The sequence below is a fragment of the Paramisgurnus dabryanus genome, chromosome 8 (assembly GCF_030506205.2).
Source record: "Paramisgurnus dabryanus chromosome 8, PD_genome_1.1, whole genome shotgun sequence".
Taxonomy (NCBI): domain Eukaryota; kingdom Metazoa; phylum Chordata; class Actinopteri; order Cypriniformes; family Cobitidae; genus Paramisgurnus; species Paramisgurnus dabryanus.
Window position 1 is genome coordinate 23,836,661 of NC_133344.1, and position 24,274 is coordinate 23,860,934.

Genomic DNA, 24,274 nt, shown 5'->3' on the forward strand with positions numbered 1-24,274 from the left:
TTGAGCTGTCTGAACTGACAATAACTTGCTCTGATAAATCTTAAAATATGTCAGTGCCATTGATTTGTCTCAAGATAAACACAAGTAACATCTTCATCCAAGGCATGTTAATAGAAAATGCTTAATCATCTTAATTTAACTGGCCTAGTCCTGGCTTTAGCTAAGCCTTGTCTGTGAAACCAGTGGCCGGTTGCATAAAATTTTAGTCTTGAAAGTTGGTCATGAATTTTTTTCTTCAAGACTGATCATAACTGTTTTAAGCATGTTACATAGAATTTAAAATCCAAATAATAAGACTGATTAGCACTAACTAACTGCTAGTTAGTCAAAATCATTCTTAAGACGCGGCTATGTTTTTGCAACCGGCCACAGGCCTTATTAGAGTCTTAAAAATAAATGGTCCTTAATGGTACCATGTACCCTCTCATAAAAAAGGTACAAAATTGTCACTGGGGCGGTACCTTTTCAAAAAGTACACTTTTGTACATAAAAGGTGCGTATTGCTATCATAAAAGTACAAATTGGTTTGTAAGAGGTACATGCATGTGGTACATACCAAAATGGTACCGTCCTAATGACAACTTTTTTACCTTTATTTCTGAGTGTAGGGCTGTATTCAACAGAGAGTGTTTGGTAAGTATCACGCATGGATATTAGGTCACCAAATGTTTATGTGTGTAATACTTCACATCTAAGAAAAGGAGATATATTGATTATATATTGATGATGTTTATAAATGTGATGATAATAAAGAACATTTCAGTGAATGATTTTGTATCTTCAAGACCAATGACACTCGCCTCAAACAAACATCACGATACGTAATCTTGTATGGGAAAGTCTACTTTACTTATCAGTTTAAAATAGAACAACAAATTGTGTTTTATTAGGGATTAGATTTCACCAAACATTTCACTCTACTATCAGTAGCTATATCAGTTGGCATCCACACATCTACTATAACAATAATGTTAGATGAATAACACTAATGATGTAATTTAGCTAATAAAACAAAATGCAGTGAAACAATCCATCCTCGAAACAAAACACCATTGTTAGATCGTAAAAGACCGCTGGTAATTTATAAGGATAAATAAACTATAAAAAAAAAATCTCTATGGCCTGTTTTCAGGTTTATGTACAGAATTTTTTAAAGCTATACTACATTTTAGAACTGTTTATAACGACACACGCTGATTGTATTTCATCAGGCCTGTTTTTGATCTGATCTCTCTCAAGATCTGTTTGTTCACAGGTCATCTCATCCACACAGTCCCGAGTGTTTCCATTATCAGGCCCAGTGGAGGGATTGTCAGATCCTTCCAGATAAGACACTGGGACAACATTGAACGCTATGAAACCAAATAGGATCACCACCAGTGATACAACATATAGTCCGGAAAACTGAGGAAGATGAAAACAGAAGGTGAGAAGATGCACATCATGAGTTAGGCAGCACATTCGAGAGACCTATGTTGAAATAACTGTCCTCACTTTCTATCTAGTAGGCTATGTAAATAAAGTTTTACTTACATTATATTGAAACAAAAAGATTCCAAAAAAGAGGCTGAAGATGTCTCCAGTGAGCAGGGAGAGATTGACCGCTGTGGCGCTGGACAGCTCTATTGCCACAGGCATCATGCTATAAAAGCCATACATGCATAGTGAGTATCCAGCCAAGACAAGAGCTGAGGAGAGGAAGAAGCACATCTTTATAAAGTTTTAAAATGTTTGATGAGTACAACTTCTGTATGTCACTGACCTGTTTAAGTAAGGGATAACGTGTAGGCAGCCGGTTGTTATTGCATAAATATGCCCCAAAGCAGTCTTGCTTGTTTCGTTATAACCACCCAGATAGCAAGCAACCATTGAAATTATGTTAAAAATGGTTAATTTGTCAACATTAATCCCAGTGAATTAATATCACGTTTGCACCCTTCATAAATATTGAAAAAATATTGAGAATTCAATAAACCACCATTATGGTGATCAATGTTTGCTTTAGTTAGGTGCTTGACTCTTGATTTTTGCAAAGTTAAATCTTTCTTTTCTTTCTTCATGTGTTTAAGTAGAAACACGTGTGCATTGAAAAAGAAAAATGTGTTTCAAAGTTAAGTTGAAGTTTGCTGTTTTTTTACGAAAACGTCAAGATGAGGTAAAATTAAGCTGCTTGACATGCTAAATTTGATCATTTTGTAACTGTTATAATTGTTCTGGTTTGTAAATGCACTGACAAAGAAAACCGAAACATAACTGACACATTCAGACATCATCACTCATCCTACAAATCTCAACATTGGTGAAAAACATCAAACTAATTCAACTGCAATGCACACTGGGAGTCATGGATTAGTTTAGTACTATGCAGGGGGGCAGGGTTTCATATTTTATTGAAGCTTCCCTGGACGCCGCCATTGCTTAGCGAACACCCATCTGCTGTTAGCATCCCATTGACTCCCATTCATTTTGGCGTCACTTTGACAGCGAATAACTTTACATCTGAGGCGTTTAAAGACTCCATTTGTCCATTAATTATTTCTAAAGAAACATGAAAATGTATAAAAGGCTCCATTACCATGTATCTTACGTTATGTCCCAGTAGAAGCAGTTTTTGTAAAAATAGGCTAACGATTGCGTCATAACCTGCGACTTTCTGTCGCACAGTAGAGAAATTACCGTATGGACTGGGAGAGAAGCTCACAGGCAATCTTTTACTGACTATGAGGCAATCGGGTGGACGTGAAGGCATAAAGTCAAGGGAGATTATTAATCAAAATACTAACCAAAATGTGCTCCTGTTCCCGCTCGCCGTCTCTGCAAGATTCAGTAGGTGATTCAGATTTCCCGTCGCACGGCTATTAGAAGACTTACAATTGTCAGGCAGGTTGCTCACGTGACATCCACGTCATTGAGCTCAGTTTGAGTCTGCGCAGTACGCTCGACACCCAGGAAGTGCGTGCTTCTAATTGACTTCACTTGTCTCCGTTGAATCCAATGGGGTCGCTGTGTCCATTTCTTTTACTGTCTATGGTACTATGTTGATACCCAGCATGCATTGCAGCATGAAGCTTTCTTTTATTAAAGGAACAGTATGTAGAATTGTGGCCAAAACTGGTATTGCAATCACAAAACTTGTGGCTAAAACTGGTACTGCAATCACACAGCTGGTGGCCAATACACAAAATGACAACATAAACATCAGTTGAGGGCTGCAACTCCACTTTTTAAATGACAATATCCTATCCAGACCACTATTGTGAGTGATATAAGTATTTGAAATGAAAATGATTTCTTAATGTCTAGTGACATATCAGGGCCATTTTATGATTAATTGATATACATTTCTTACATACTGTTCCTTTAATTGTCACTACTGATGAGTTTCATAGACTGATTTATGATGTCAGATGGCTTTGGCACCATGTTGAATCTTAGTTTTCTTTGCAAAAGCAGATGTATTTTAAAACACTGCTTCAACAGCCAAAGAAAACTTAAAGTGCACCTATTTCATTGCTAAAAACAATGTTATTTTGTGTATTTGGTATAATGCAATATGTTTGTGTGGTTAATGGTTAAAAAAAACATTATTTTCCACATATCTTAAATTTTTGTAGCTCCAGATTTCTCTGTATTCCTGAAACGCACTGATTTTGTACAAAGCTCATTGATCTGAATAGTGCTGTTTCCCTGAGTGGCCAACTTATCTGTACATTTTGTTTGGTCTGAATACCTCTCACGTCATCCGGAAATGTGACACTCCTTACCATGTTTGAAAGATTTGCTCACAATGCAATGCTAGAAGTTAACTTACAGGCTGACTCCAAAACGGCAGAATTATGATAATGTCGGTCTTGTCCATGTCAACAGGCCCAGGAAGTAAACTGTTGCCTACAATCTGTGTGTTTGTTGTAGTCAAAGACAAGAGATTTATGTTGGAGACGATATCTCCTTCATGGTTTACTTCGGTGTTTGTACCTTTTGCATATCGTTAACATACTAATACACACTTACACAACAAAGGAAATTTAAAATCGTGAATCGGACCCTAGGTGCTCTTTAACATTAAAACACAAGAGTCAAGGAGCCCACTAAGGCAAACACTGATCACCATAATATTAATTGAGGGTGCAAACATGATATTAATTAAATGGGATTAACGTTTAAAAATCAAACTTTTTAACATAGTTATAATGATGGCATGCTATTTGGGAACCTGCTGCCTGTACATTATCCCGCTTATTACATGGCTAAAACCTCATAAGTAGGGTAAGGAACGTTAAAATTTGATTTAAATGTTTTATTTGCTCACTTTTAACAAATGCAGACCTTCTGCCAGGAAAACACGTTTATTTTCAGTTTTAAAATAAGACAAGATGTTCAAATGTCACAAACACACTATTTGGTTTAATCATTTGTAATGTCATATACTGTTTGTTATTAAAATACATATTTATATAAAATTTTGTGTGATATTAAACTGTACCTGTCTAAATGATTTGCAGCATCCGGGTTACCGTGTGTTATTAATTTTTTTGAGCGTTTGTTATCTGGGCATAATAAACCTACAAATGTCACTACTGGCCAATTAAAGTCAAGCATTCCAATGAGCCATGTAATAACTGCAAATAAATAATTTGGCATACTTTACCGATTTCCCATGTCCATTGAATTTTAGACACGTTTATATGTTCAACAATGCCTCTGCAAAAGAAGAAGAGCATTATATACCATATACTGAGTGTACTGCAGATAAATACACCTGCTGTGATTAACAACCCAACACATCTTACAGCTGAATTCCACTGATGATGGTTCCAAAGAGACCCACCATGCCCAGAAACTCAACCCTGCTCAAATTCTTCACTGTGTACTCCTGGCACACATTCGAAATGGCATACAGAGTAGAACTGATAAGAATCAGACCGTCTCCAAGAAGAATGTGACTTGCTGTTAAGACAGAAATGAATAATGTTGTGGTTTTACACATTACATGCTATGCTCTAAAGACAGCAGTGCTAAAAAAACATTATTTGATATGATGCTGGCCTTTCAAGCTGCTTGCTTACAAGATCCCTGGTCCTGACCACTGAGGATGTCAGCTCCGACCATGGCTCCCACACCAGCCAGACAAACGCACACAGACACATAGTGAATGGCCTTATAGCGGGTCTTTAAAATGAACCAGGATAAGATCATCAGAACTGGGATAACAAAGCAGTCCAGAAGCTGAAATACAGTGAATAAGAACAGTTAGATATATACTTGCAACAAAATATACTTGCAAGTTAATACAGACATTTATTTAGTGATAAAGAGTGGCCACCTGTATGCTGGTTAATGTAGTGTACTGGTATGCTTTCACAACTGCATAATTTGCCTCCACATCTATGAGTCCCAACAATAAATATTTCCACCATTTAGTCTTTAATATCTGCAAAATATTGCCATCACCTACATTAAAAGAGAGATATTCAGAAAATTACATGCCACAGTTTTTTTTTAAATCATATAATACACAAAGAACAGAATTGGTTACAGATACTACTGAGATAAGTAAATGACAATTCTGATGAATTCATTCACATACATTTAGGCCTACATTTTTATCCAAAGATAGTTATCCAAAAGTGAATAACAAAGCGATTAATCTTAGAGAGGCAATTACATAATGAGTGAGAGAGAGGCAGACAAATGTGTTCACAGAAAATATAAACTTTTAGTTCTTTTTTAAACATACCTTTCCTGAACATCAATGCTACGGTATATGTGATGCAAAGAAGGGTGTAGTTGATAAAGCTCTGGAGCATGGGTGCATTCATGTAGTAAATGGTAGCCAGATACTGAGATGTTACCGCAGTTCCACAAATCATTGCTGAGAGGCTTTGTCCCATAAGCAGAATCTTGAAAAGTTGCCTGTGATTAAGACAGACTGTGAACATTGGCTGTATACGGTTTGACTTGTGGTACATACAGTGTAAGATGTGACATGCGGTATGTAATGTTGCATTCACTCACCATGTGAAAATATCTTTCGCCTTTGGCAACCCCTCTCTCATTTCAGACCAGAGAGTGTTTAAGCACCCTTGAGGCATCTTCTGTCCCGTGTCATTTATTTCTGAGAGCTTTGAGAAGTAATTTCAGTGAGTAACAAGATTAATAATTTACAATCTGAGAAACAAAGTACAAAGCAGCCAGGGTCTTGGTGCCCTGACAGTTATGATAATCTTGATCTTTAAGCTGAAGTGCTAGCGAACAGAGGTCACATTTCAAACCATGTCTAGAATAAATGTGTGTACTCCAAATGGCCATACAAACACAAACAAATGTAGCACAGATGTATGGGCAACGAAGATATAAGCAATAAAAAAAGCTTTTAAAAACTGATCTTATTTTAAGAATGTAAATTATCATACTTCTTCGTAATCAGACAAACTCTTTATGCTAATGATTGCCATAATCAAACCCAACGACTAAGATCATTCAATGCTTGTGTTGACTGACTCTCCAGTGCGATAGAGGGCGCTAATAAATCACATGTCCCTGCACATCGTCACAGGTAAAGAAGTATTCACGTCAGCAGCACCGGATACAGGGAAATAAATCAACTCTTTACCGTCCATAATGATGGAAGATGAAGAATTAGAGTTTGTGGAAGATTTGGAGGCGATATTACACCTTACTCCAGAAGTGCAGTTGGCAATTGAGCAGGTAACGATGTTTATTTAGTTTTAAGTCCATTTGTAATGGCCAGTCAGCGCAGACAAGCTATCAGCTGTTGCTGTCGTCCCCTCCTCAGATCCTAACAGCAGTTTGACAGATCGCGAATAAAATGTTTTATTTATGTTTTGCTTATTTATTTATTTTCATTTTTTGTGAATGGTTGTTGTCAAAACGCATCGCGATTAAACAGGCAGTTCTGAACAGAAAATGCAGATTTGTTATTGCTAGCTTGCTATGTGATAGGAAGGTGTCTGGACAGGTAAAAAAACACCTTGACGTACATGAAGACATACAATTTTAATTAATTATCGCTATGTTAGTCATCATAACATTTAAACGCCCGAGTGTTATCCTGAGAGCCCAGGGACAGAATACTGTAAAGAAACAGGGGATGTGCAAATGTATTTGTAATGGTTATGTCTTCTATAATCTTGCTAATTTATAATACAGCTGATAATCTTGATTCATTTATTCAGGTGTTGACAGACAGACAGACATTTAAAAACCTTGAAGTACCTGAGCCTTCTGTTTTTTTTTCAGGTTTTCCCCAGCCAAGACCCCTTGGATCGAGCTGATTTCAATGCTGTTGAATACATTAATACCTTGTTCCCAACAGAACAGGTGAATTTTGAACTAAATGATACTGTATGCATAATGATCAAAACAAAAAGCAGTTTTTCTGAGTCATTTTGTGCATTTGAGAAAGTGCTGAGCATTAATAGTGTGGCCATTTATGTTACAGATGGTCTGTGTCTTTATCTGTAGGTCACCATAACAAAGCCAGTGCACATTGATAGAGTGATGATGTTTGGGGAAATATATCATTTAAATGATAAGGATTAATTAACTGAGATGTTTCTTATATCAAAAATAAAGTTTGCACTGTTTGAAAAACATCCTAGGGTAATACATCTACAAGCTGCTTAATAAAATGCCTATAGAAAATTATTGCAATTCTAGGCAAGAGGTGGCTAATAGAGCTGCTAACAGAAAACAGTTTACCTTTATTTATTTTAGATTTTTTTTAGTCATAACATAATTACAATAATTATCACAGAGAGCAAAGACATAGGATCACTTGCTCAATATTATATTATATTATATTATATTATATTATATTATATTATATTATATTATATTATATATTCTTAATTATTATATTTCTGCATTTTAGAATAACACATACATATATAAAGCATAATAAAATAAAGATGACTATTTAATAAACTCGTTGAAACTAATACTTGCATTGCAAAAAAATGATTTTCAAGAAAAAAACATTTTTAGTGTGTTTGTCTTATTTTTAGTAAAAATATCAGTATAAAGATTGTTGCCAGTTGAGTAATTTTCAGTGCCGTGATACAGCTGCTTGCAAATTAAAATTTATTCTATATAAGAAATCTGCAAAAAAAATTGAATATTTTTCTTAAACACTAAATTCAAGAAAAATTAGCTTACCCCATTTGCAGATTTTTTTGCTTGTTTTATGCATAAAAATCACTTAAATTTGATATTTTTGGTCTAAAAACTAGACTTATTTTCTTGGGTCATTTTGCTCAACAAGAAAAAGCATCTTAATTTAAGAATTTTTAGATATTTTTACTGAAAACAAGACAAAAATACTAAGAATTTTTTTTTCTTGAAAATCATTTTATCCAGTGTTGGGCATTTTCTCACAGATTTCTTATATAGAATAAATCTTAATTTTCAAGCAGCTGTATTACGGCACTGAAAATTACTCCAAACAAAGCCAATCATGTCTGTAGCATGCTTCTGATGCCAATCTGGCAACAATCTTTATACTGATATTTTTATTGAAAACAAGACAAAAACACACACATTTTCTCCTTGAAAATCATTTTTTTGCAATGCATTTATTAGTTTCAACGAGTTTATTAAATACTCATCTATATTTTATTATGCTTTATATATGTATATGTTATTCTAAAATGCAGAAATATAATAATTATGAATATAATATAATATAATATAATATAATATAAGTGATCCAATGTCTTTGCTCTCTGTTGACCACTAGAGAGCGCTACTTTCTCTCTGTAATCAGAGTTACTCATTTCATATTGAGAATATAAAGTTGTAATGATTGAGAAGAATGATTGTGTAATAAGAATTATGATTTTTATGTTTTTTTATAGTCATTGGCGAATATAGATGATGTGGTGAATAACATACGGCTTAAAATCAGGTGAGTTTTAGACTGTATACTGTTTTTACATAAGAGATGCTAATAGTTCCTTTAATTGTTGTTGGTTTTTGTAGACGGTTGGATGACAACATCAGGACAGTGGTGAGGGGGCAGACTAATGTGGGACAGGATGGCAGACAGGTAAGTCATTAAGTTAATTATTTACTGCGTTATATCGATGCGTGATCACCTGTTCTGTTAAGACTTACAGGCCATGATCTCTGAAAGCCAATGTTCACATTGAAATCACCTAAACAAACACGCCCCTACCCCAATAGAATCTGGACCTTCTTTTGATAGACCCGACTCACACATATGCAACCCAGGCAACGATGTTGTTTAGTAGACACGCACCTTACTGCTGATTGGAAGTGTGTTTTGGTAGTCGGCCCGACTCCCTTTTCCAAAGCGTTTTTCAGAAATCGTGCACTCCGCCCTTAATAAATGAATCATAACTCAAGTGAATCCTTCAAGTCTAGTTTAATACACACAACAGCTCTTTTTTTCATAAACTTTAGGAATTTCAGTCCAGTCCATCCATATGGCATCCTACAAGTTATTTAAAGTTGTCCTTTAGTTTATTAAGATCTAGTTACAGTAATACACTGACAATTAATAAAAAAAATTATTTATTGTGTGGCCCTATAATTGCTTTAAAGTAAATCAAAGTGGGTTCAATATTTTTTTCGTATTTGGCTTTTTGGGAGTCTTTGGATCCAGCGTGTACAAGCATTTTTGTGAAACAAGCTTCACGCCGACCCAAAAGCTATGAAGGGGGATTCCTTTTGGTCTCAGTGTGTTTCCTCGGTTATTTTGAGTTTTGGTACTCTATGACTAAATAATTATAGTTGTAAGTGCAACATTAGCACTTGACTGTTTTCCTGAGGTAAACCGGTCTTCACTTTAATTTGACATTTAACACTTCGGCCAGCCTGTGCATCTCTTCCACCTCACAAATCTGGAAGTAACAGCCATCACATTTCCAGTCCCAAATGCTGTCACTTCCTGGAAAAGAAGGTGCCTTTTTCCCCCGAATTTTCCTTTTCTCAGCAGCAATTCCATTCCACGTTGTGGTTTGGTGTTTTGCTATTCCTTGGATTAGGTTTGGAAACATTGATTCAACACAGATCTGTTCCTAATCAGCACGGCAGGCTTGAGGTGAAATGCGACCCTTGATTGAGATGTAGAGCGGGGAGCATGGCTCAGACCTGCGAGTAGGGTCAGCTGGCCCTGAATTACCCATCATGCACTTCACATGGAAAGTGATTGTGCATGAACCGATCGCCATGAACGCGGGGTCGCGAGTCTTATGGCTGTAACCTTTTAAGATGTTTCCACGGAGTAGAGGAAAATCCGTTCAACAGATGGAACGACTGGAAGGTGTGGATTACACATGTATCTCCAGGCTGGGAGTGATGGTGGAGATGGGGGGAGTGGACTGGAAAGACCCACTGCAGCAATTTTTTGTTTAGTCTGTGCAGTATTTATCAGCGAGATGGAGACATCCCCGTCTGGAACGGGATCTCTGGGGTCTGCTTGATGACATTTCTAGCTGTCTGGACGAGTCGTGTGGAAGGATGTGCGTATGTCCTGAGAGTATTTTCAGGTACTCGTCTGATGCAGAAATTGCCAAAGTTAAACTGGGCATTTCAGTAAGTCTTATCTAAGACTGAGCCTTTGAAGTGTGGATGAAGCTAAGGACCTGATATGTAGTTTTTTAAGGCCAGACAATCGACAGATGTTCACGCTGTTTAAATCCCTTTGGTCCAAAAACTCCTCTTTTGGCCTGCTGCGTATATTTACTCTTTTGCTCTAAAAATCAGATTTGCTCATCACTGTTTATATATACGGCGTGGTTTGTCAGCTAGAAAATATAGTCAAGTATTCAATTTTCCTAAAAGGAAAAAATTTCGGCTTATCAGATCAATTACAGTGTGAGGAAATGGCTATTCCACAACATTGTTAACTCACTGACAACAACCTATTATATATTTTTTCTGAAGTGGAAAGCACTTCACAATGCAGGGAAACTTGAAAGGAAAGTCATTAATAGGTCAAAGCATTTAGTGCAGATTTGGTGAGTCTCTCCCTTCGCTATTCCTTACGTCTCGCATAAATGTATATTTTCCATATATGCCGCAGAAAGTTCCATATAAAAACTTTGCCGTGTTGTGATCCAAGACGGAGCATTCAGATGAGAGTTTATAGCTGTCAGGGAGCCAGATGGGATCAGGATGTCTCATGTAGTTTTTGGCGTCTGGAGTTGCTTATTAGGAATGCCAAGAAGGATCCTCCTTAAGAATGTAGTATAAATATTTAATCTAAACACAGGATGGAAGGTTTACTGCATGTATCAGTCCTTATAGATTGATTCATTACATTTGTCTTTCTCTTTAGAGATGTTTTAATCTTTTGCTGCAGTCTTTTTTGTGACTTACTGTTTTCTACATAAAATCATCTTACATAAAGAACATTCTGTGAAAAAAATAACCTTGATATCTTTAAAATTGACTAAGTAAGGTCATGTCAAAGACTGGATTTAAAGTGAAGGCAATAAGTGACATCAAACTTTGATGCTCCTAATCTCATAATAAGAGTATAATAATTCACAGTCTGGTTCACATTTCTTAAATTAAAGTCTTCTTGTCATAATGAACCACTTTATTGTCATGTAATATAAAAGTCATGTCATATGCACAGGAAATGCGTACAAAGAACTTAAAAAACTTTCTTAAATGCTTTACACTGTCAGAAAATATGGTCAGAATTAGGGGTGCTCCGATAAATGCAGATATACACTAATAATACACTAAAAATACGATAACTATTCTGAAACGCACAGCCGATATTATTCACAGCTATTTCATGTACTACAGCTTTTAATCAGTAGGTCCTTATCGATCTGAAATCACTGTTAGTTTGAGTCGTTTATAACATGCATTTGAAAACGCAACACTCTGCAAACAAAATCATTATAGACAGTGGCGGCTGGACAATAGGGGGCGCTGCCCCCCTTAAAGTGGCCAGAGAAGAAAGCTACTTTAACACGTTACAAAAAGTTAAATATATAATGCAAATTAATTAGGGCTGTCAAAAGATAAATCGCGATTAATCGCATCCAACATAAAAGTTTGTGTTTACATAGCATATGTGTGTGTACTGTATATAAATTTCTATAATTTATATTATATATAAATATAACAATTTTTTCTTAAATATATACATGATTGGGTGTGTTTTTATATATAAATAATAATTATACACAGTACACACACATATGTTATGTAAACACAAACTTTTATTTTGGATGCGATTAATCGCGATTAATCTTTTGACAGCCCTAAAATTAATACAACATAAAATTGTTAAGTGGTACTATTTGACTGTTAGTCATGTTATCATTTATTTAAAAAAAAGTAAAAATCAAAACTGAGTTTATTGTGTGTGTGTCATGTTTGTGTGTCTGGGGCGCACCCCTAACAAGTGTCTATGTAGGTTTGTAAAAAGGGTAAAAACATGTGACCTGAGGCTGAGCTCTAATTGGCTAGTTTTGGATCCGCGCTGGGGCGCAGGACTGTGTGCCCCAAACCCTCCCACTTATGTTGTAAGCAAATCAATATTGTTTTTATGTCTTTGACCTCATGTGATTGCATCGTTCTCAAAGTCTCATAACCGCGTTGCAGATTGACATGTAACTGCTAGATACAGTACTGATCAGTGAAAGCAAGGAAAATACCTTGAGATGAAAGAAAATATGATTTTATGCTTACAAAATCAACCTTTACAAGACGTTTAGTAGAAGAATAAATAAAGGATTAACCGAAGTGTAATGCACGAGATCATCCTCCAGAACAAAAACTGTAAGTCGTCGTCTATCTGAGGTAAAAACACAAAATCTAATGACAAGAGTCTGCATTTATCTGCCTTCATGCGTTTATTACAAAAGATGGTTTCAGATACACAGTGTTGTGAGGTTAATTCAATTCAGATTTTTACACGTCTGTTGCTTGATTTGTTCATATTTGCCTTTTCAGCACACAGTTTGTGCGTTTTATAGCTGTCTATCACTGCAAAAAAAAAAATATTCATAATCTGCTTCATATGATGTTAAACATGAAAAGTGATGCATGGTCTCTGTTTATTTGTTCTCTTCACAAATTAATAAACACATTTAAAATTGAATGCTCATCTTGTAATAAACAGGTGAACAAAAACAATTATTATCATTAAAACATGATGGATAATTGACTATGACGGGATTTTTTTTAAAGCAACACTATGTAGATTCCATGTAAAAATGACTTACAGCTCCCCCATGTGGTTGAAAAACGCAACAGTGCCTGGTATCAGACACTCTTCTGCAGGCAGGGGGGGGGGGGGGGGGCAGGGCTGTGTTTCCTACCCTCCACCGCCACTTTCAGAGTGTGCTTGTAGCAGCTAGGAGGCTGCTCAGGTTGCAGCAACGGTACAATTTGTCCAGTTAAAAGTTGTTCTATCACTGAAATAATTTTAGAGACATTATTTAAAGGTAAAAAAACTACATAGTGTTGCTTTAAAGTGAAAAAGTCTAACACAAACTCTGGTGTGTGTGTGTGTGTGTGTGTGTGTGTGTGTGTGTGTGTGAATGATTACTGTACCTTGATTAGTTCATTACAGATAATAAACTCACATTATACTCAGATTTAATAGATTTATAGTACATTTATTTCATGCTTTAGTTGACTTCAACAGTAACATTTTCAGCATTTTAGCTAAGCAGTAATGATATTCATCACTTGATAAACGACTATTTACAGTCCTGCATTGCTACACTAAAAGTTTAATTTCAAGTTTTTTTTAGCACCAGCCGCCCTCTGATTCTACATATTCTTTATTATCATGAAAATACCTGAAAAGGTTTGAAGAACAGCAGTATAAATATATCCTTAAGCCATTTCCTGGAGCTGCGTGTCATAGCTGCATGTTTATGGTTCTTTGTCTGCAGTGCATATTGAGTTTTTGCACGAGAGAGCGCCCTCTGGCTTTTGGATGTAGCGTCATTTCACCGTAATTCATTGAGAAGCATAGCAAGCATCATCGGCCGATATATCGCAGCACCCCTAGTCAGGATATGTACCCATTGACTGTCCCCTTTTTCAAAAAGTAGATTTTTGCACATATGGGGCGGTTTCCTGGACAGGCCTTACCCAGACTAAAATGCATGTTTGAGCTGCCTTTATATTTTAAAACACCTTGTCCTGACATACAGTATCTTAAAATATATCAGTGCCATTTTTTTTGTCTTAAGATGCACACCAGTATTGTTTTTTTAAGGGTTGTTTTTAAAAACGACTTTAATGTCCTAATATAACTAGGGCTAGTCCTGGATTAATCTACACCCTGTCTGGGAAACCACCCAGTTCATATTAGTATTTTATTCTTAATGGCACATATTGGTACCAAATCTATACATATCTGTACCTAATATTAGTACCTTTTTAAAGGGTACTGCCTCAGTGACATTAATGATGTGTCCAGTATGTACAAATTCAAGAAAATTGGTAACCCTGAGTGAACACTGTGCAACAAAGGGTTAAGTTTAGAAGGGGACAACCAGGCTTTTAACTTCACTATCTCTCTCCTGCCTTTTAGGAAACAATTATATCCAAGATAATCAGTAGGATAATCAGCAATTGTGCACGTGTGGAATGCTGTACGTGATTGACATCATAATCACAGAGGAAATAATCATACAGTCTCATTCCTGCCTGTCAACAGCCATTTAACTGTCCTTATGATCGACATGTTTTCATTCACCATCTTTCTCAAAGCTTCTACAGCATTGTGTAGTTGATTTTTTTACACTGTAGGGAAATGTAGCAGGCATTCCAAGATGCGTCGTCCTAAACCATGTGGGGAAAAACATCCCAAACTGCAAATAGAGTCCACATGCGTGGCAGCTGCTCCGCTTCCTGCCAGAGCCAAATAAACTCTCCGATCAGAGAGTATCAGGAGATAAGGAGATCCAGGACCGTCCTCCAACAAGCAGTACTTACAACCTCAGAAACCTGCTTCCTCTCATTTAAAGTGAATCTTTCAGCTGGAGGCCAGCCTGAGAAGATGTGGCCTGAGATCGAGGACTTCCTGATCCGAAGTCTTGGCATGACCTTGGACAATTCTCACAATAGTGCAATTCGAAGATTACCTTTTCAAAGAGGGATGCGTCGTTTTCAACACTGTGTCTGTGTGTGAAACTTAGAGAGTGTCTCTGTGTTTTTGAGGAGACTTGTAAAAGTGGTAAATTCCAGGGGGCAGCTGGTGCCGGCTGTTAGCATTCCATCTGCCTGTGAAAGAGAGAAGGAAGGGAGTCGTCCAAAGTCTCTTCACTTTTCGCACAGGCACATCTTTCTTACATTGGCAGCAGCCAGTGTTCCCACTCATCTAGTGCAATAAAACTGCATGGTAGCAATTATGCATAGTCGTAGTCCATACACTGCCTGTTTGAGAGATATGCCATTGGCTGTGACTCTCTGACCGGGAAAATCGGACCCCATCAGGAACCTTGTGAAGTGGTGGGATCAGGTGGGGAACATGTGAAAGGGCCAAGAGTGCATCCGATTGGCCAACAAGAATGTAGAGTAAAATGCAATGGTTTCAACAGGCTGTGCGGTTAGGTCCCCACCCATCTGAAGCACATACATCTTCCCACTAAAAATAATATAGGGTCAGGAGGCCAGGCAGTTAGCATGTACATTAAATCTTCATCTCAGTTCAACCTTGGATCCGGCTTGTGTTTTTCTATTAAATATGAGCTCAATTAATAATTGCTTTTGATGTGGAGCAGGGATTTAGGTAAAGAGTATGTTTTTCTAATCAACAAGTTTAAAAGATATGAACCTAACCCAACATAAACTCAACTCATGCCAGTGAACTTCGGGTTGCTGATACAGCAGACTCGGAAAACATTGGCCCTGACAGCCAGCTGTAATGCTACTGCCGTGCCTTTTGGGTCATTTTAGATCTTTGTCTTTTCTTCCAGGCGCTGGAGGAGGCGCAGAAAGCCATCCAGCAGCTCTTTGGCAAAATCAAAGACATCAAAGACAAAGCGGAGAAATCGGAGCAAATGGTGAGTAAAAATAAGCCCTCCAGACAGGAGCCTAGTCGTTTAAGGCCTGAAAGTCGACCCACAGTAAATAACCGTTCACCCCCACCCTAAACCTAGCAGGGTGGGTAACTAAGGCACTGTGACATCCTGTGGTTTTATCCACAGCTCTCTTGGAGTCCATGCTAATGTAGTGGCCATCTGTGAAAGTAATGCAGTGCAGGTCAGAGGAAGGGCAGGGATTGGCTTGCAGTATGAGATGGGGAACAATAGCGAAACTTTGTCCTCATTCTAAACATAACAAGGTAACTAAAACGTTGCTCTCCTCCAGGTCAAGGAGATCACACGGGACATCAAGCAGTTGGACCATGCAAAGCGTCACCTGACAACCTCTATAACTACCCTCAATCACCTGCACATGCTGGCCGGCGGTGTGGACTCTCTCGAGTATGTGTAGACTAGATTTATGACCCAAGCGTAATCAGTAGTTGCTGCTGGTTAAGTGCTTTTGGTTAGTAGTAGTCGTGCACCTTGTTTGTTTATTTGTTTGTTTCTTTGCAGAGCTATGACTCGAAAGAGGCAGTATGGGGAGGTGGCCAACCTCCTTCAGGGTGTGGTCAATGTACTGGAGCACTTTCAAAAGTACATGGGCATCCCACAGATACGGCAACTTTCAGAGAGGTGAGGACTCATTGACTCATCCTATCAATCCACCTTTGTGTTAAGACAAAAAAAATTAACTTTGCAGGTACTACATGTAGCCTTAAACAAAAATAACAAACTTACAGTGCTTCTGTACATACATGTGAATTTGTTAATATCTGATAACAGCATGCAGTTAATATGTGAAGCACACACATCTGAAAATCAGTTTAAAGCCACATTATATAATTTTTGCCACTAGAGGTTGCTAAACAGCCCCATAGACTGTAAAAAAAGATGGACGACGCCTGTTCGCTCTCTTCATTGGTGAAAAGTGAAGCCGCCAGTGTCCTTGGGTCCCTGACATCTTGGGTCTTGTGTCTGCGCAGTAGCGTTTTCGGGACCAGTCATGCGCAGTAGTGAGCAGGAAGTGAAGCTGCGAAATCAAGACCCCGCCCTCGCTCTCGCAGAATGCGCATATCACACGATATCACAGCTGTTAATCATGACGTGACCCCACCGTTTTTATATCATTAAATAACTAACTAAACACAAACCTATTTTAAAAACAAACACTTGAATTTACATCAGTGTGATAAAAACTACAGTAAATGACAGAAACCAGCTTCTGAAAAAAGATTTTTTGTTGGTCTCAAGTCCCATTGAATAACATGGGGAGGCGGGGTTTATGACCTATACTGGGACCAGTCACTGGGGGGCGATCGAGACGTTTTGGCTTCACTTTTCAGGGCTTGTGCGGCACGCTTGGTAAGCCCACTGTGAAGCCACTACAAAGCGGCTTGCTAGACGTTACTACTTTCGCATGTGGCACGGTCTAGATTGATCAGCTTATTTTTTTTAATGATTGGCAGAGTACTGGTTTCGAATTTCTTTTGCGATACTTGATGTCTTTGTCCCACATGAGGTCAAACACACATATGGTTTCTATAGCTGAAAACCAGGCATAACCGGACATAACACCATTGACAGGCGACTTTATAAACGGGTAGAATTTTTTAAAAAGCGTAACGCAAGTACACATGAAAAAAATAACACTGTGCTAGTAGTTTTATATACTTTAATGTGAAAATTTACTTATTGTGCCTTTTAAAGCGATAGTTCACCCAAAAATGAAGACTGTCAAAATTTAATCACCCTTGTGTTATTATAAACCTTTATAAATGTCTTTGTTCTGCTGAAAACAAAGGAAGACATTTTATGCAATGTTTGTAACCAACGAGTTTTGGAGCACCATTGAGTTCCATAGTATTAATTTTTCCTACTATGAAAGTCAGTGGCGCTCCTGCTTGATTAGAAATATCATTCTTTGTGTTCAGCAGATTAAAGACATGCATACAGGTTTGTAACAACTTGAGGGTGAGTAAATGACAGAGCTTTTATTTTTTGGTGAACTATGCCTTTAACTCTTTCACCGACAACGTTTAAAAAAAAGTTGCCAGCCAGCGCTCTTTTATGATTTTCACAAAAGTTTAAAGGTGCTCTAAGCGAATTCACGCGTTTTAGACCATAAAACATTTTTTGTTACATGCAGCAAACATCTCCTCACTATCTGCTTGCTGCCTGTCCGCTGATCAAACTGTAAAAAAAACGCGGTCTCTGTAGACAGCCCAGGCTCCACAAACTGCAATAAACACACAGTGGCCAAACCTAGCACCACGAAACAAAACAAAGTGTTCCAGCCAATAAACGACAAGAAGGATTTGGGGGTGGGGGTTGGGCGCGTTAATGAAAGCAAGGAAGGGAGGGGGAGGAGGAGGAGTTAGCTACGCTCCATTTGTTTGAAAACAGTTCAAACATCAACAGAAAGTGACGTCTTATAGATTCGCTTAGAGCGCCTTTAATGCTTTTCAGAAAATTTTCCATCAAATGAAACATCTTATCAAACAAAAGAACAGACCCTCTTATTTTAAACAAAAAAGTTTCATACGATTTTCAGTTTTTGTTCTTTTATATCACCTCTCAAATATAGGTGGGTTTCTTTAAAAATACCACATTTTAACAAAAAGCTGTGAAAATTGCATTTTTGTTAAGCGTTTTGTTAAGAGATCTCATCCCCAACGAAGATTAAAACATAAATAGTATTTACTCTGCTTTTGGATCTGTAGATGATTTAGTTTTTAAAAGTTGGGTAAAAGTGCTACTTAGTGGATAATAGTGGAAATATGGATTGCCGTAATAACTTGTCATTGGCAGGGAAGCGTTTTCTCTTAATTGACGAGATAACTCTTCAATGACGGGGAAAGAATTCAATTAGTACTGAACTACAATAACCATTTGGACCTCACAAACCATTTGTGTTTTTAAAATGGAATATATTTCCCCTCCTTATGTTCGTAAACATTGAACATAAGATTAACATTAATGTAATTACTTGTCCTCTCCACTAGATGTTACCCCCTTTTTTTGCATTGCGCAATGTTACCAAGGAGCGAGAGGCAAGCCTGTCATTCATTCATTCAGTGATTAAAATGCCGGTTTCAGGTGCTTCGTCGACGTTGATGCCACCTTCACATAAAAAGTCAGAGGTATGGAAGCATTTTAGAATTCGCAAGCAGGGCGATGACGATAGTGTTGTGGCTTTTAATTTCTTTTTTTTTTAATTACCAACTTGTAAACTTCTGTTCACTGTTCTTTTTTATTAACATAGTATCTATATTCATTGAGTTGAATCGAGTATAAAACCGCCCCGAGAATCAGAATTGGAAATCGAGCCTAGAAGCGGAACCGAAAATCAAACCGAGAATCGAAATCAAATCGATTTATTGCTTCTGAATCGATATTGAATCGATCTGGAACATCTGAATCGATACCCAGCCCTACTCCTTAACAACATCAGATTATGAGTGGTCACATTTAAGACTCCTGTTACTACCAGCGATCCGTCTGATCTGACCACTTAAAATCAGATCACCCGACCCAGTGATAAACAGACACTGTTGTTTATATGACTGAATGCCTGTTGTAATTCAGTGGCGCTGAGTCTCTTTGGATCCTGTTTATGTTTACCAGAGATGCAGCGCAGGAAGGAAATCTGTTCCACAGTGTCTCTTTATTTACTTTTTCCACTTTGGCCTTTTCTCCCAGAGGAAAGCAGCTCTTTCTTTCAGGCCCTTCTAGGAGGTGGAGCTCTCTCTGGCTGGGTGGTGCGATCCCCGTCCCCTGCTGGCCCGGAGACTGGGCCCTTTTGTTAGGAAAGAAGGCCTCTTTAGTCCTTGTGATTCTCTGCTTCCCATTGCTTGTTTATTTTGGATGCTTTGGTTAAGCTATTGGTTCATAAGCAGATGGCAAGGAAGGGTGTGTTTGATGTGGAAAAACGATTCCTCTGATTGTTCCAGTTTCATTTTCCATGTTTATCTGGAAAAGCATGTATCCGTGGTTGCTTTTAAATGCCTCTGTAGTCAGGACTGAAGGAGTTTACATCATAAGACCTTTGTTTGATAATGCATATAATGCATTTGTAGATCAAATGCTGTTTAGAAAAAAATTAGATTTTAGAGATTAATTAGATTAATAATTAATAATAATTTAGAGCTTAATTAAAGATTAGAGTTGATGAAGGATTATACCTTGATCTTAATTCATTTATGGAGTGAGGAAGGGACGGTACAGTCTAATTGGATATTAGTTCTGGACAAATATGGAAAAATGGGACGTTTAGGTTCCAAGCCTAACTGACTCTAAATGGATATGTCTGGATGGTTAAAAGGTGTGGCAAAGATGTTTGATCAAGGACAGCAGCTGAAGGATGTGCTGCGGTTCAGACAGACTGGTAGCTGACTGGCAAGCGCATGTGTCTCCATCCCTTTCACTCTCTTATTCTATCTCCTTGTTTACTTTGGATGGCACGTGTATGCAGTCTGGTTTGAGCCAACAACTGATCCAGAAATGAAAAGAGCATCTTTTACTCATCAAATTGTGGGTCATCCAAACTCTTGGGAATGGTTTTATGGGATAAGTCTCAGATTTTTGAGACCTGGTATGTTAGGAATAACACAATGGGGTAGCTTTTAAAATCTCACTTTGCATCAGGGCGTTTTGTTGCCACCAGGTGTCTTGTAAACGATCTCACACATCTGTTTGCCTCTCTTCAGGGTTAAAGCAGCACAAAGCGAGCTTGGTACACAGATACTGGCTGATTTTGAAGAGACTTTTCCTGCACAGGGGTCAAAGGTACATCCCTGCAATGCATTCCTTACATTAATGCATACTTTGATCACAGATTTAATGTAAATTATTTGATTTGTCGTTTACAGAAATCTGGAGGTCCTAGCATTGTTCTCCGAGATGCCTGCTTGGTAGCGAATGTCCTTGATCCACGTATTAAGCAAGAGATCATCAAAAAGTTCATCAGACAGCACCTTTCCGAATATCTAGTTCTCTTCCAGGAGAATCAGGATGTGTGTGACCTTTCACTTCATATTCTCTATCTTGTATTCTGTATGCTGAATGTGTATTATCTGTTTATCTTGGGTACAGGTGGCATGGCTTGACAAGATAGATCGCCGCTATGCATGGATTAAACGTCAGCTAGTAGACTATGAAGAGAAGTATGGGCGGATGTTTCCCGAGGAGTGGTGCATGACAGAACGCATCGCAGTAGAGTTCTGTCATATAACCAGGTACAGCACCTCACAACAATGCTTGTGTGCACCACTGTATAGAAGATTAAATGTATCTATTTAGACTTAAAGAGTAACTAAACCCTAATCCAACTTTTTTTAGTTACTGATCTGTAAGAATGATGGTTTATTAGTGCTGTTCATTGATTTTAGTAAGTTTTTTAACATTTGGATATAAAGTGTTTCAATACTACAATAGCTACAATATATGGTGTAAAAACGAGTGAGTGCTGCCCTCTTCAGGTTGAACGGTGGCTACTGCAGTTGAATTTTCCTATTGGATGTTGGGTCCAAAAAATGACTTGTGACGTAAGCAGGTTCAAGATCACCACGCCCTTGTTACGATCTCACCACACACTTGGTACCAGCTTAGTTTGTCCCCTCTATCTCTGTTGGGATCTGCCCACTTTTCTTGCATTTTTCAAATATTGCCAGTGGGTGGAGTCAGGCTCTGACCAGGGGTTTAGTTACACTTTAAGATAACACACAGAGCTACATACAGTAGTTTTTGAGCAAAAGACGTCTTTGAACAGAGTCTGAAGTAGACTGTGTGTGTGTTTTCAGTCAGATTCCTCTCAAGAGAGACATTATAAACCTTCAGTGTCTGGAAAGAACGCTTGAGGTCTATTGTAATCCGATCCTAAATATTACTCCTTTTGACAAATCTTTACATAAGAGCGGATACACCGCACCAATATATATTTTGCCCATTTCGATCGACTTTTTCTTGCAATGAAGCACTTTTTAAGATCGCTGTAACTGGATCTGTCCTTCGAATACAACAGTGGTCTGCTGTGGTTTCGTTTAACAGCCAAACCAGGCATCTGCACATGCCGGCCCATAAAAGCGCTGACCTGAAGTCTTAGTCCTACTTGGCCCGTAATGTTTCGTTCACTACCGTGTGTCTGTTTTTCGTTTGTTCCACCAGAACCGAACTGGCTAAGCTGATGAGAACCCGCGCCAGGGAGATTGAGGTCAAACTTTTGCTCTTTGCTATTCAGAGGACCACCAATTTCGAAGGACTGCTGGCTAAGCGTTTCTCAGGCTGCACCTTGAACAACGGGCCCGGGGTAAGACCATCTCCCGCTTGTTCTTTGTTTTGGACGTGCGTGTTTGCAAGTAGAGCTGTTGAGATTATTGCATACAAAATAAAAATATTGTTTGCATAATTAATGTGTGTGTACTGTGTGTAGTTATTATGTATCTAGATGTGTATATATAGATAAAACACACACATAAATGCATACATACATGTATATTTATATATAAATATGTATAAATGAATAAATAAAAATATGTACTTACATTTATAATATATAAAATTATACAAATTATTTATATTTATAACACACATATTCTGGTTTCCATGTTTTGTGGGGACATTCCATAGATGTAATGCATTTTATACCATACAAACTGTATATTCTAGTCCCCTTACCTACCCCATTCCCTAACCCCAACCATCACAGAAACCCTTCTGCTACTTCACATTTTCAAGATACATCATCTTGTTTGATTTATAAGCTTGTTTCCTCATGGGGACCTCAAAATGTCCCCACAAGGTCACAAAAATACTGGTATTCCTATCTTTGTTGGTCCCCACAACGTGATAATTACCAGGTACACACACACACACACATATATACATACGTGTTTCATATTTTTTTTTTCGTTTCAGCAGAAAATAGTAGAGACACCTCTAGAACCAACAAACCCATTTCTGGAAGATGAGTCTGGAGAGGACAACGTGTCAGAAAAAGATGGAGATTTGGACAGAGTGAGCAATACCAAAATGACTAGTCAATACCCATACTAGTTAACTTCAATGTGTCATTTTCCTCTTTAGTAAGAAGGAGCATTAATTTCCTAGCGAGGTACTTGGGAGTATTGGAAGCTGGTGTTTTGCAGCTCATGACCTCATTGGACCATATGCAGCTTACCCCACCCATTGTTTGATAAAACTTAATATTGCATTTGTTACCATTCCAGTGTGCACTTTAAATTTCTGTTCTAATATGGTTTGATTTGACTTGCATTTGAACTCTGGCCTGGGTCAGAAGCACATTTTCTCTAATTGATGTGTTATGAAAACATTCAAGGTTCCAGGTGCTTAAAAAATGTGTTACCTTTTTAAGTTTAGTCTAATATGACAGTTTGTCTCTGCTTAGGTTCCTTTATTTATTGCGTGCAGATTGTGTGCTTTTATCTCTTTACATTTCTAAAGAAGACGTTCTTGGTATCAGGTGTCGTAAGCAACATTCTGGTGCTTTTCAAGTTCGTCAGAAGTTCACTGTTATCACAGTGGTGATAACGTTGAAGTTTTTTCGCAACAGAATTTCCTTCCACTTTTTCCTGTTGCCGTTGTAACATGTGTAAAAGAAATTCCTAAATTAAATGCTTTGCTCTTCACAGCCAAAGAAGCCCAAGGCTCCAGATAACCCATTCCACGGCATTGTGTCCAAGTGCTTTGAACCTCACCTTTATGTTTACATCGAGTCGCAGGATAAGTAAGTGAAATCTATTAACACACGCACTTTATTTAAAAACCTCTTAAAGGAAAACACCACAATTTTTCAATATTTTACTGTGTTCTTACCTCAACTTATTAATACATGCCTATCTTGTTTCAATGCACGCACTTATTCTTTGTACAGCGCGTTGTGAATGTGTTAGCATTTAGCCTAGCCCCATTCCTTCCTTAGGATCCAAACAGAGATGAATTTATAAGCCACCAAACACTTCCATGTTTTCTCTATTTAAAGACTGTTACGTGAGTAGTTACACGAGTAAGTATGGTGGTACAAAATAAAATGTTGTTTTCAAGTGGATATAAAAATGAGAACTATATTGTATGGTGGAAGAGCACTTAGTTTACAGCACTTCGACCTTGGGTGCAGTAATATTGATGGAAGTTTGAGCGAGAGGGGGAGTAGTCAGGAGTGATGATGTTACTGCTGTAAACTAAGTGCTCTTCCGCCATACAAT

The 24,274-nt window shown here is 37.8% G+C and overlaps 2 protein-coding genes across 3 annotated transcripts in view; one reads left to right on the top strand and one right to left on the bottom strand.

Moving 5' to 3' along the window:
- Positions 1-950: 950 nt before the first annotated feature.
- On the bottom strand, positions 951-6,116 carry slc35f2l (info solute carrier family 35 member F2, like). Its single transcript, XM_065279972.2, has 8 exons — positions 6,016-6,116; positions 5,738-5,913; positions 5,324-5,451; positions 5,067-5,226; positions 4,791-4,947; positions 4,649-4,701; positions 1,534-1,688; positions 951-1,404 (listed from the first exon to the last, which is right to left on the bottom strand). Exons 1-8 carry the CDS (start codon positions 6,090-6,092, stop codon positions 1,162-1,164), a joined length of 1,149 nt encoding a protein of 382 aa, XP_065136044.1. The 5' UTR covers positions 6,093-6,116; the 3' UTR covers positions 951-1,161.
- Positions 6,117-6,548: 432 nt separating this feature from the next.
- The window catches only part of vps53 (VPS53 subunit of GARP complex), a 28,474-nt gene continuing 10,748 nt past the window's right edge, over positions 6,549-24,274 (top strand). The window contains exons 1-13 of one of the 2 annotated variants that reach the window (XM_065281078.1): positions 6,549-6,708; positions 7,261-7,341; positions 8,877-8,926; positions 9,001-9,067; positions 15,945-16,031; positions 16,339-16,454; positions 16,569-16,688; positions 20,762-20,840; positions 20,924-21,067; positions 21,147-21,289; positions 22,218-22,359; positions 22,968-23,066; positions 23,702-23,796. In XM_065281078.1, coding sequence (XP_065137150.1) covers positions 6,622-6,708; positions 7,261-7,341; positions 8,877-8,926; positions 9,001-9,067; positions 15,945-16,031; positions 16,339-16,454; positions 16,569-16,688; positions 20,762-20,840; positions 20,924-21,067; positions 21,147-21,289; positions 22,218-22,359; positions 22,968-23,066; positions 23,702-23,796 — 1,310 coding nt within the window. In that variant the 5' untranslated portion in view covers positions 6,549-6,621. The remainder of the gene's footprint in view (positions 6,709-7,260; positions 7,342-8,876; positions 8,927-9,000; positions 9,068-15,944; positions 16,032-16,338; positions 16,455-16,568; positions 16,689-20,761; positions 20,841-20,923; positions 21,068-21,146; positions 21,290-22,217; positions 22,360-22,967; positions 23,067-23,701; positions 23,797-24,274) is intronic. The other variant, XM_065281079.1, reaches the window with a different exon arrangement.

Excerpts from the sequence above, each read along its gene's own strand:
- slc35f2l (XM_065279972.2), bottom strand. The coding sequence starts at position 6,092 with ATGCCTCAAGGGTGCTTAAACACTCTCTGGTCTGAAATGAGAGAGGGG. Across the intron at positions 4,948-5,066 it reads TGGTCAGGACCAGGGATCTT|CAAGTCACATTCTTCTTGGA; the intron begins GTAAGCAAGCAG and ends CTGTCTTAACAG. Across the intron at positions 4,702-4,790 it reads ATCATCAGTGGAATTCAGCT|AGGCATTGTTGAACATATAA; the intron begins GTAAGATGTGTT and ends CTTCTTTTGCAG.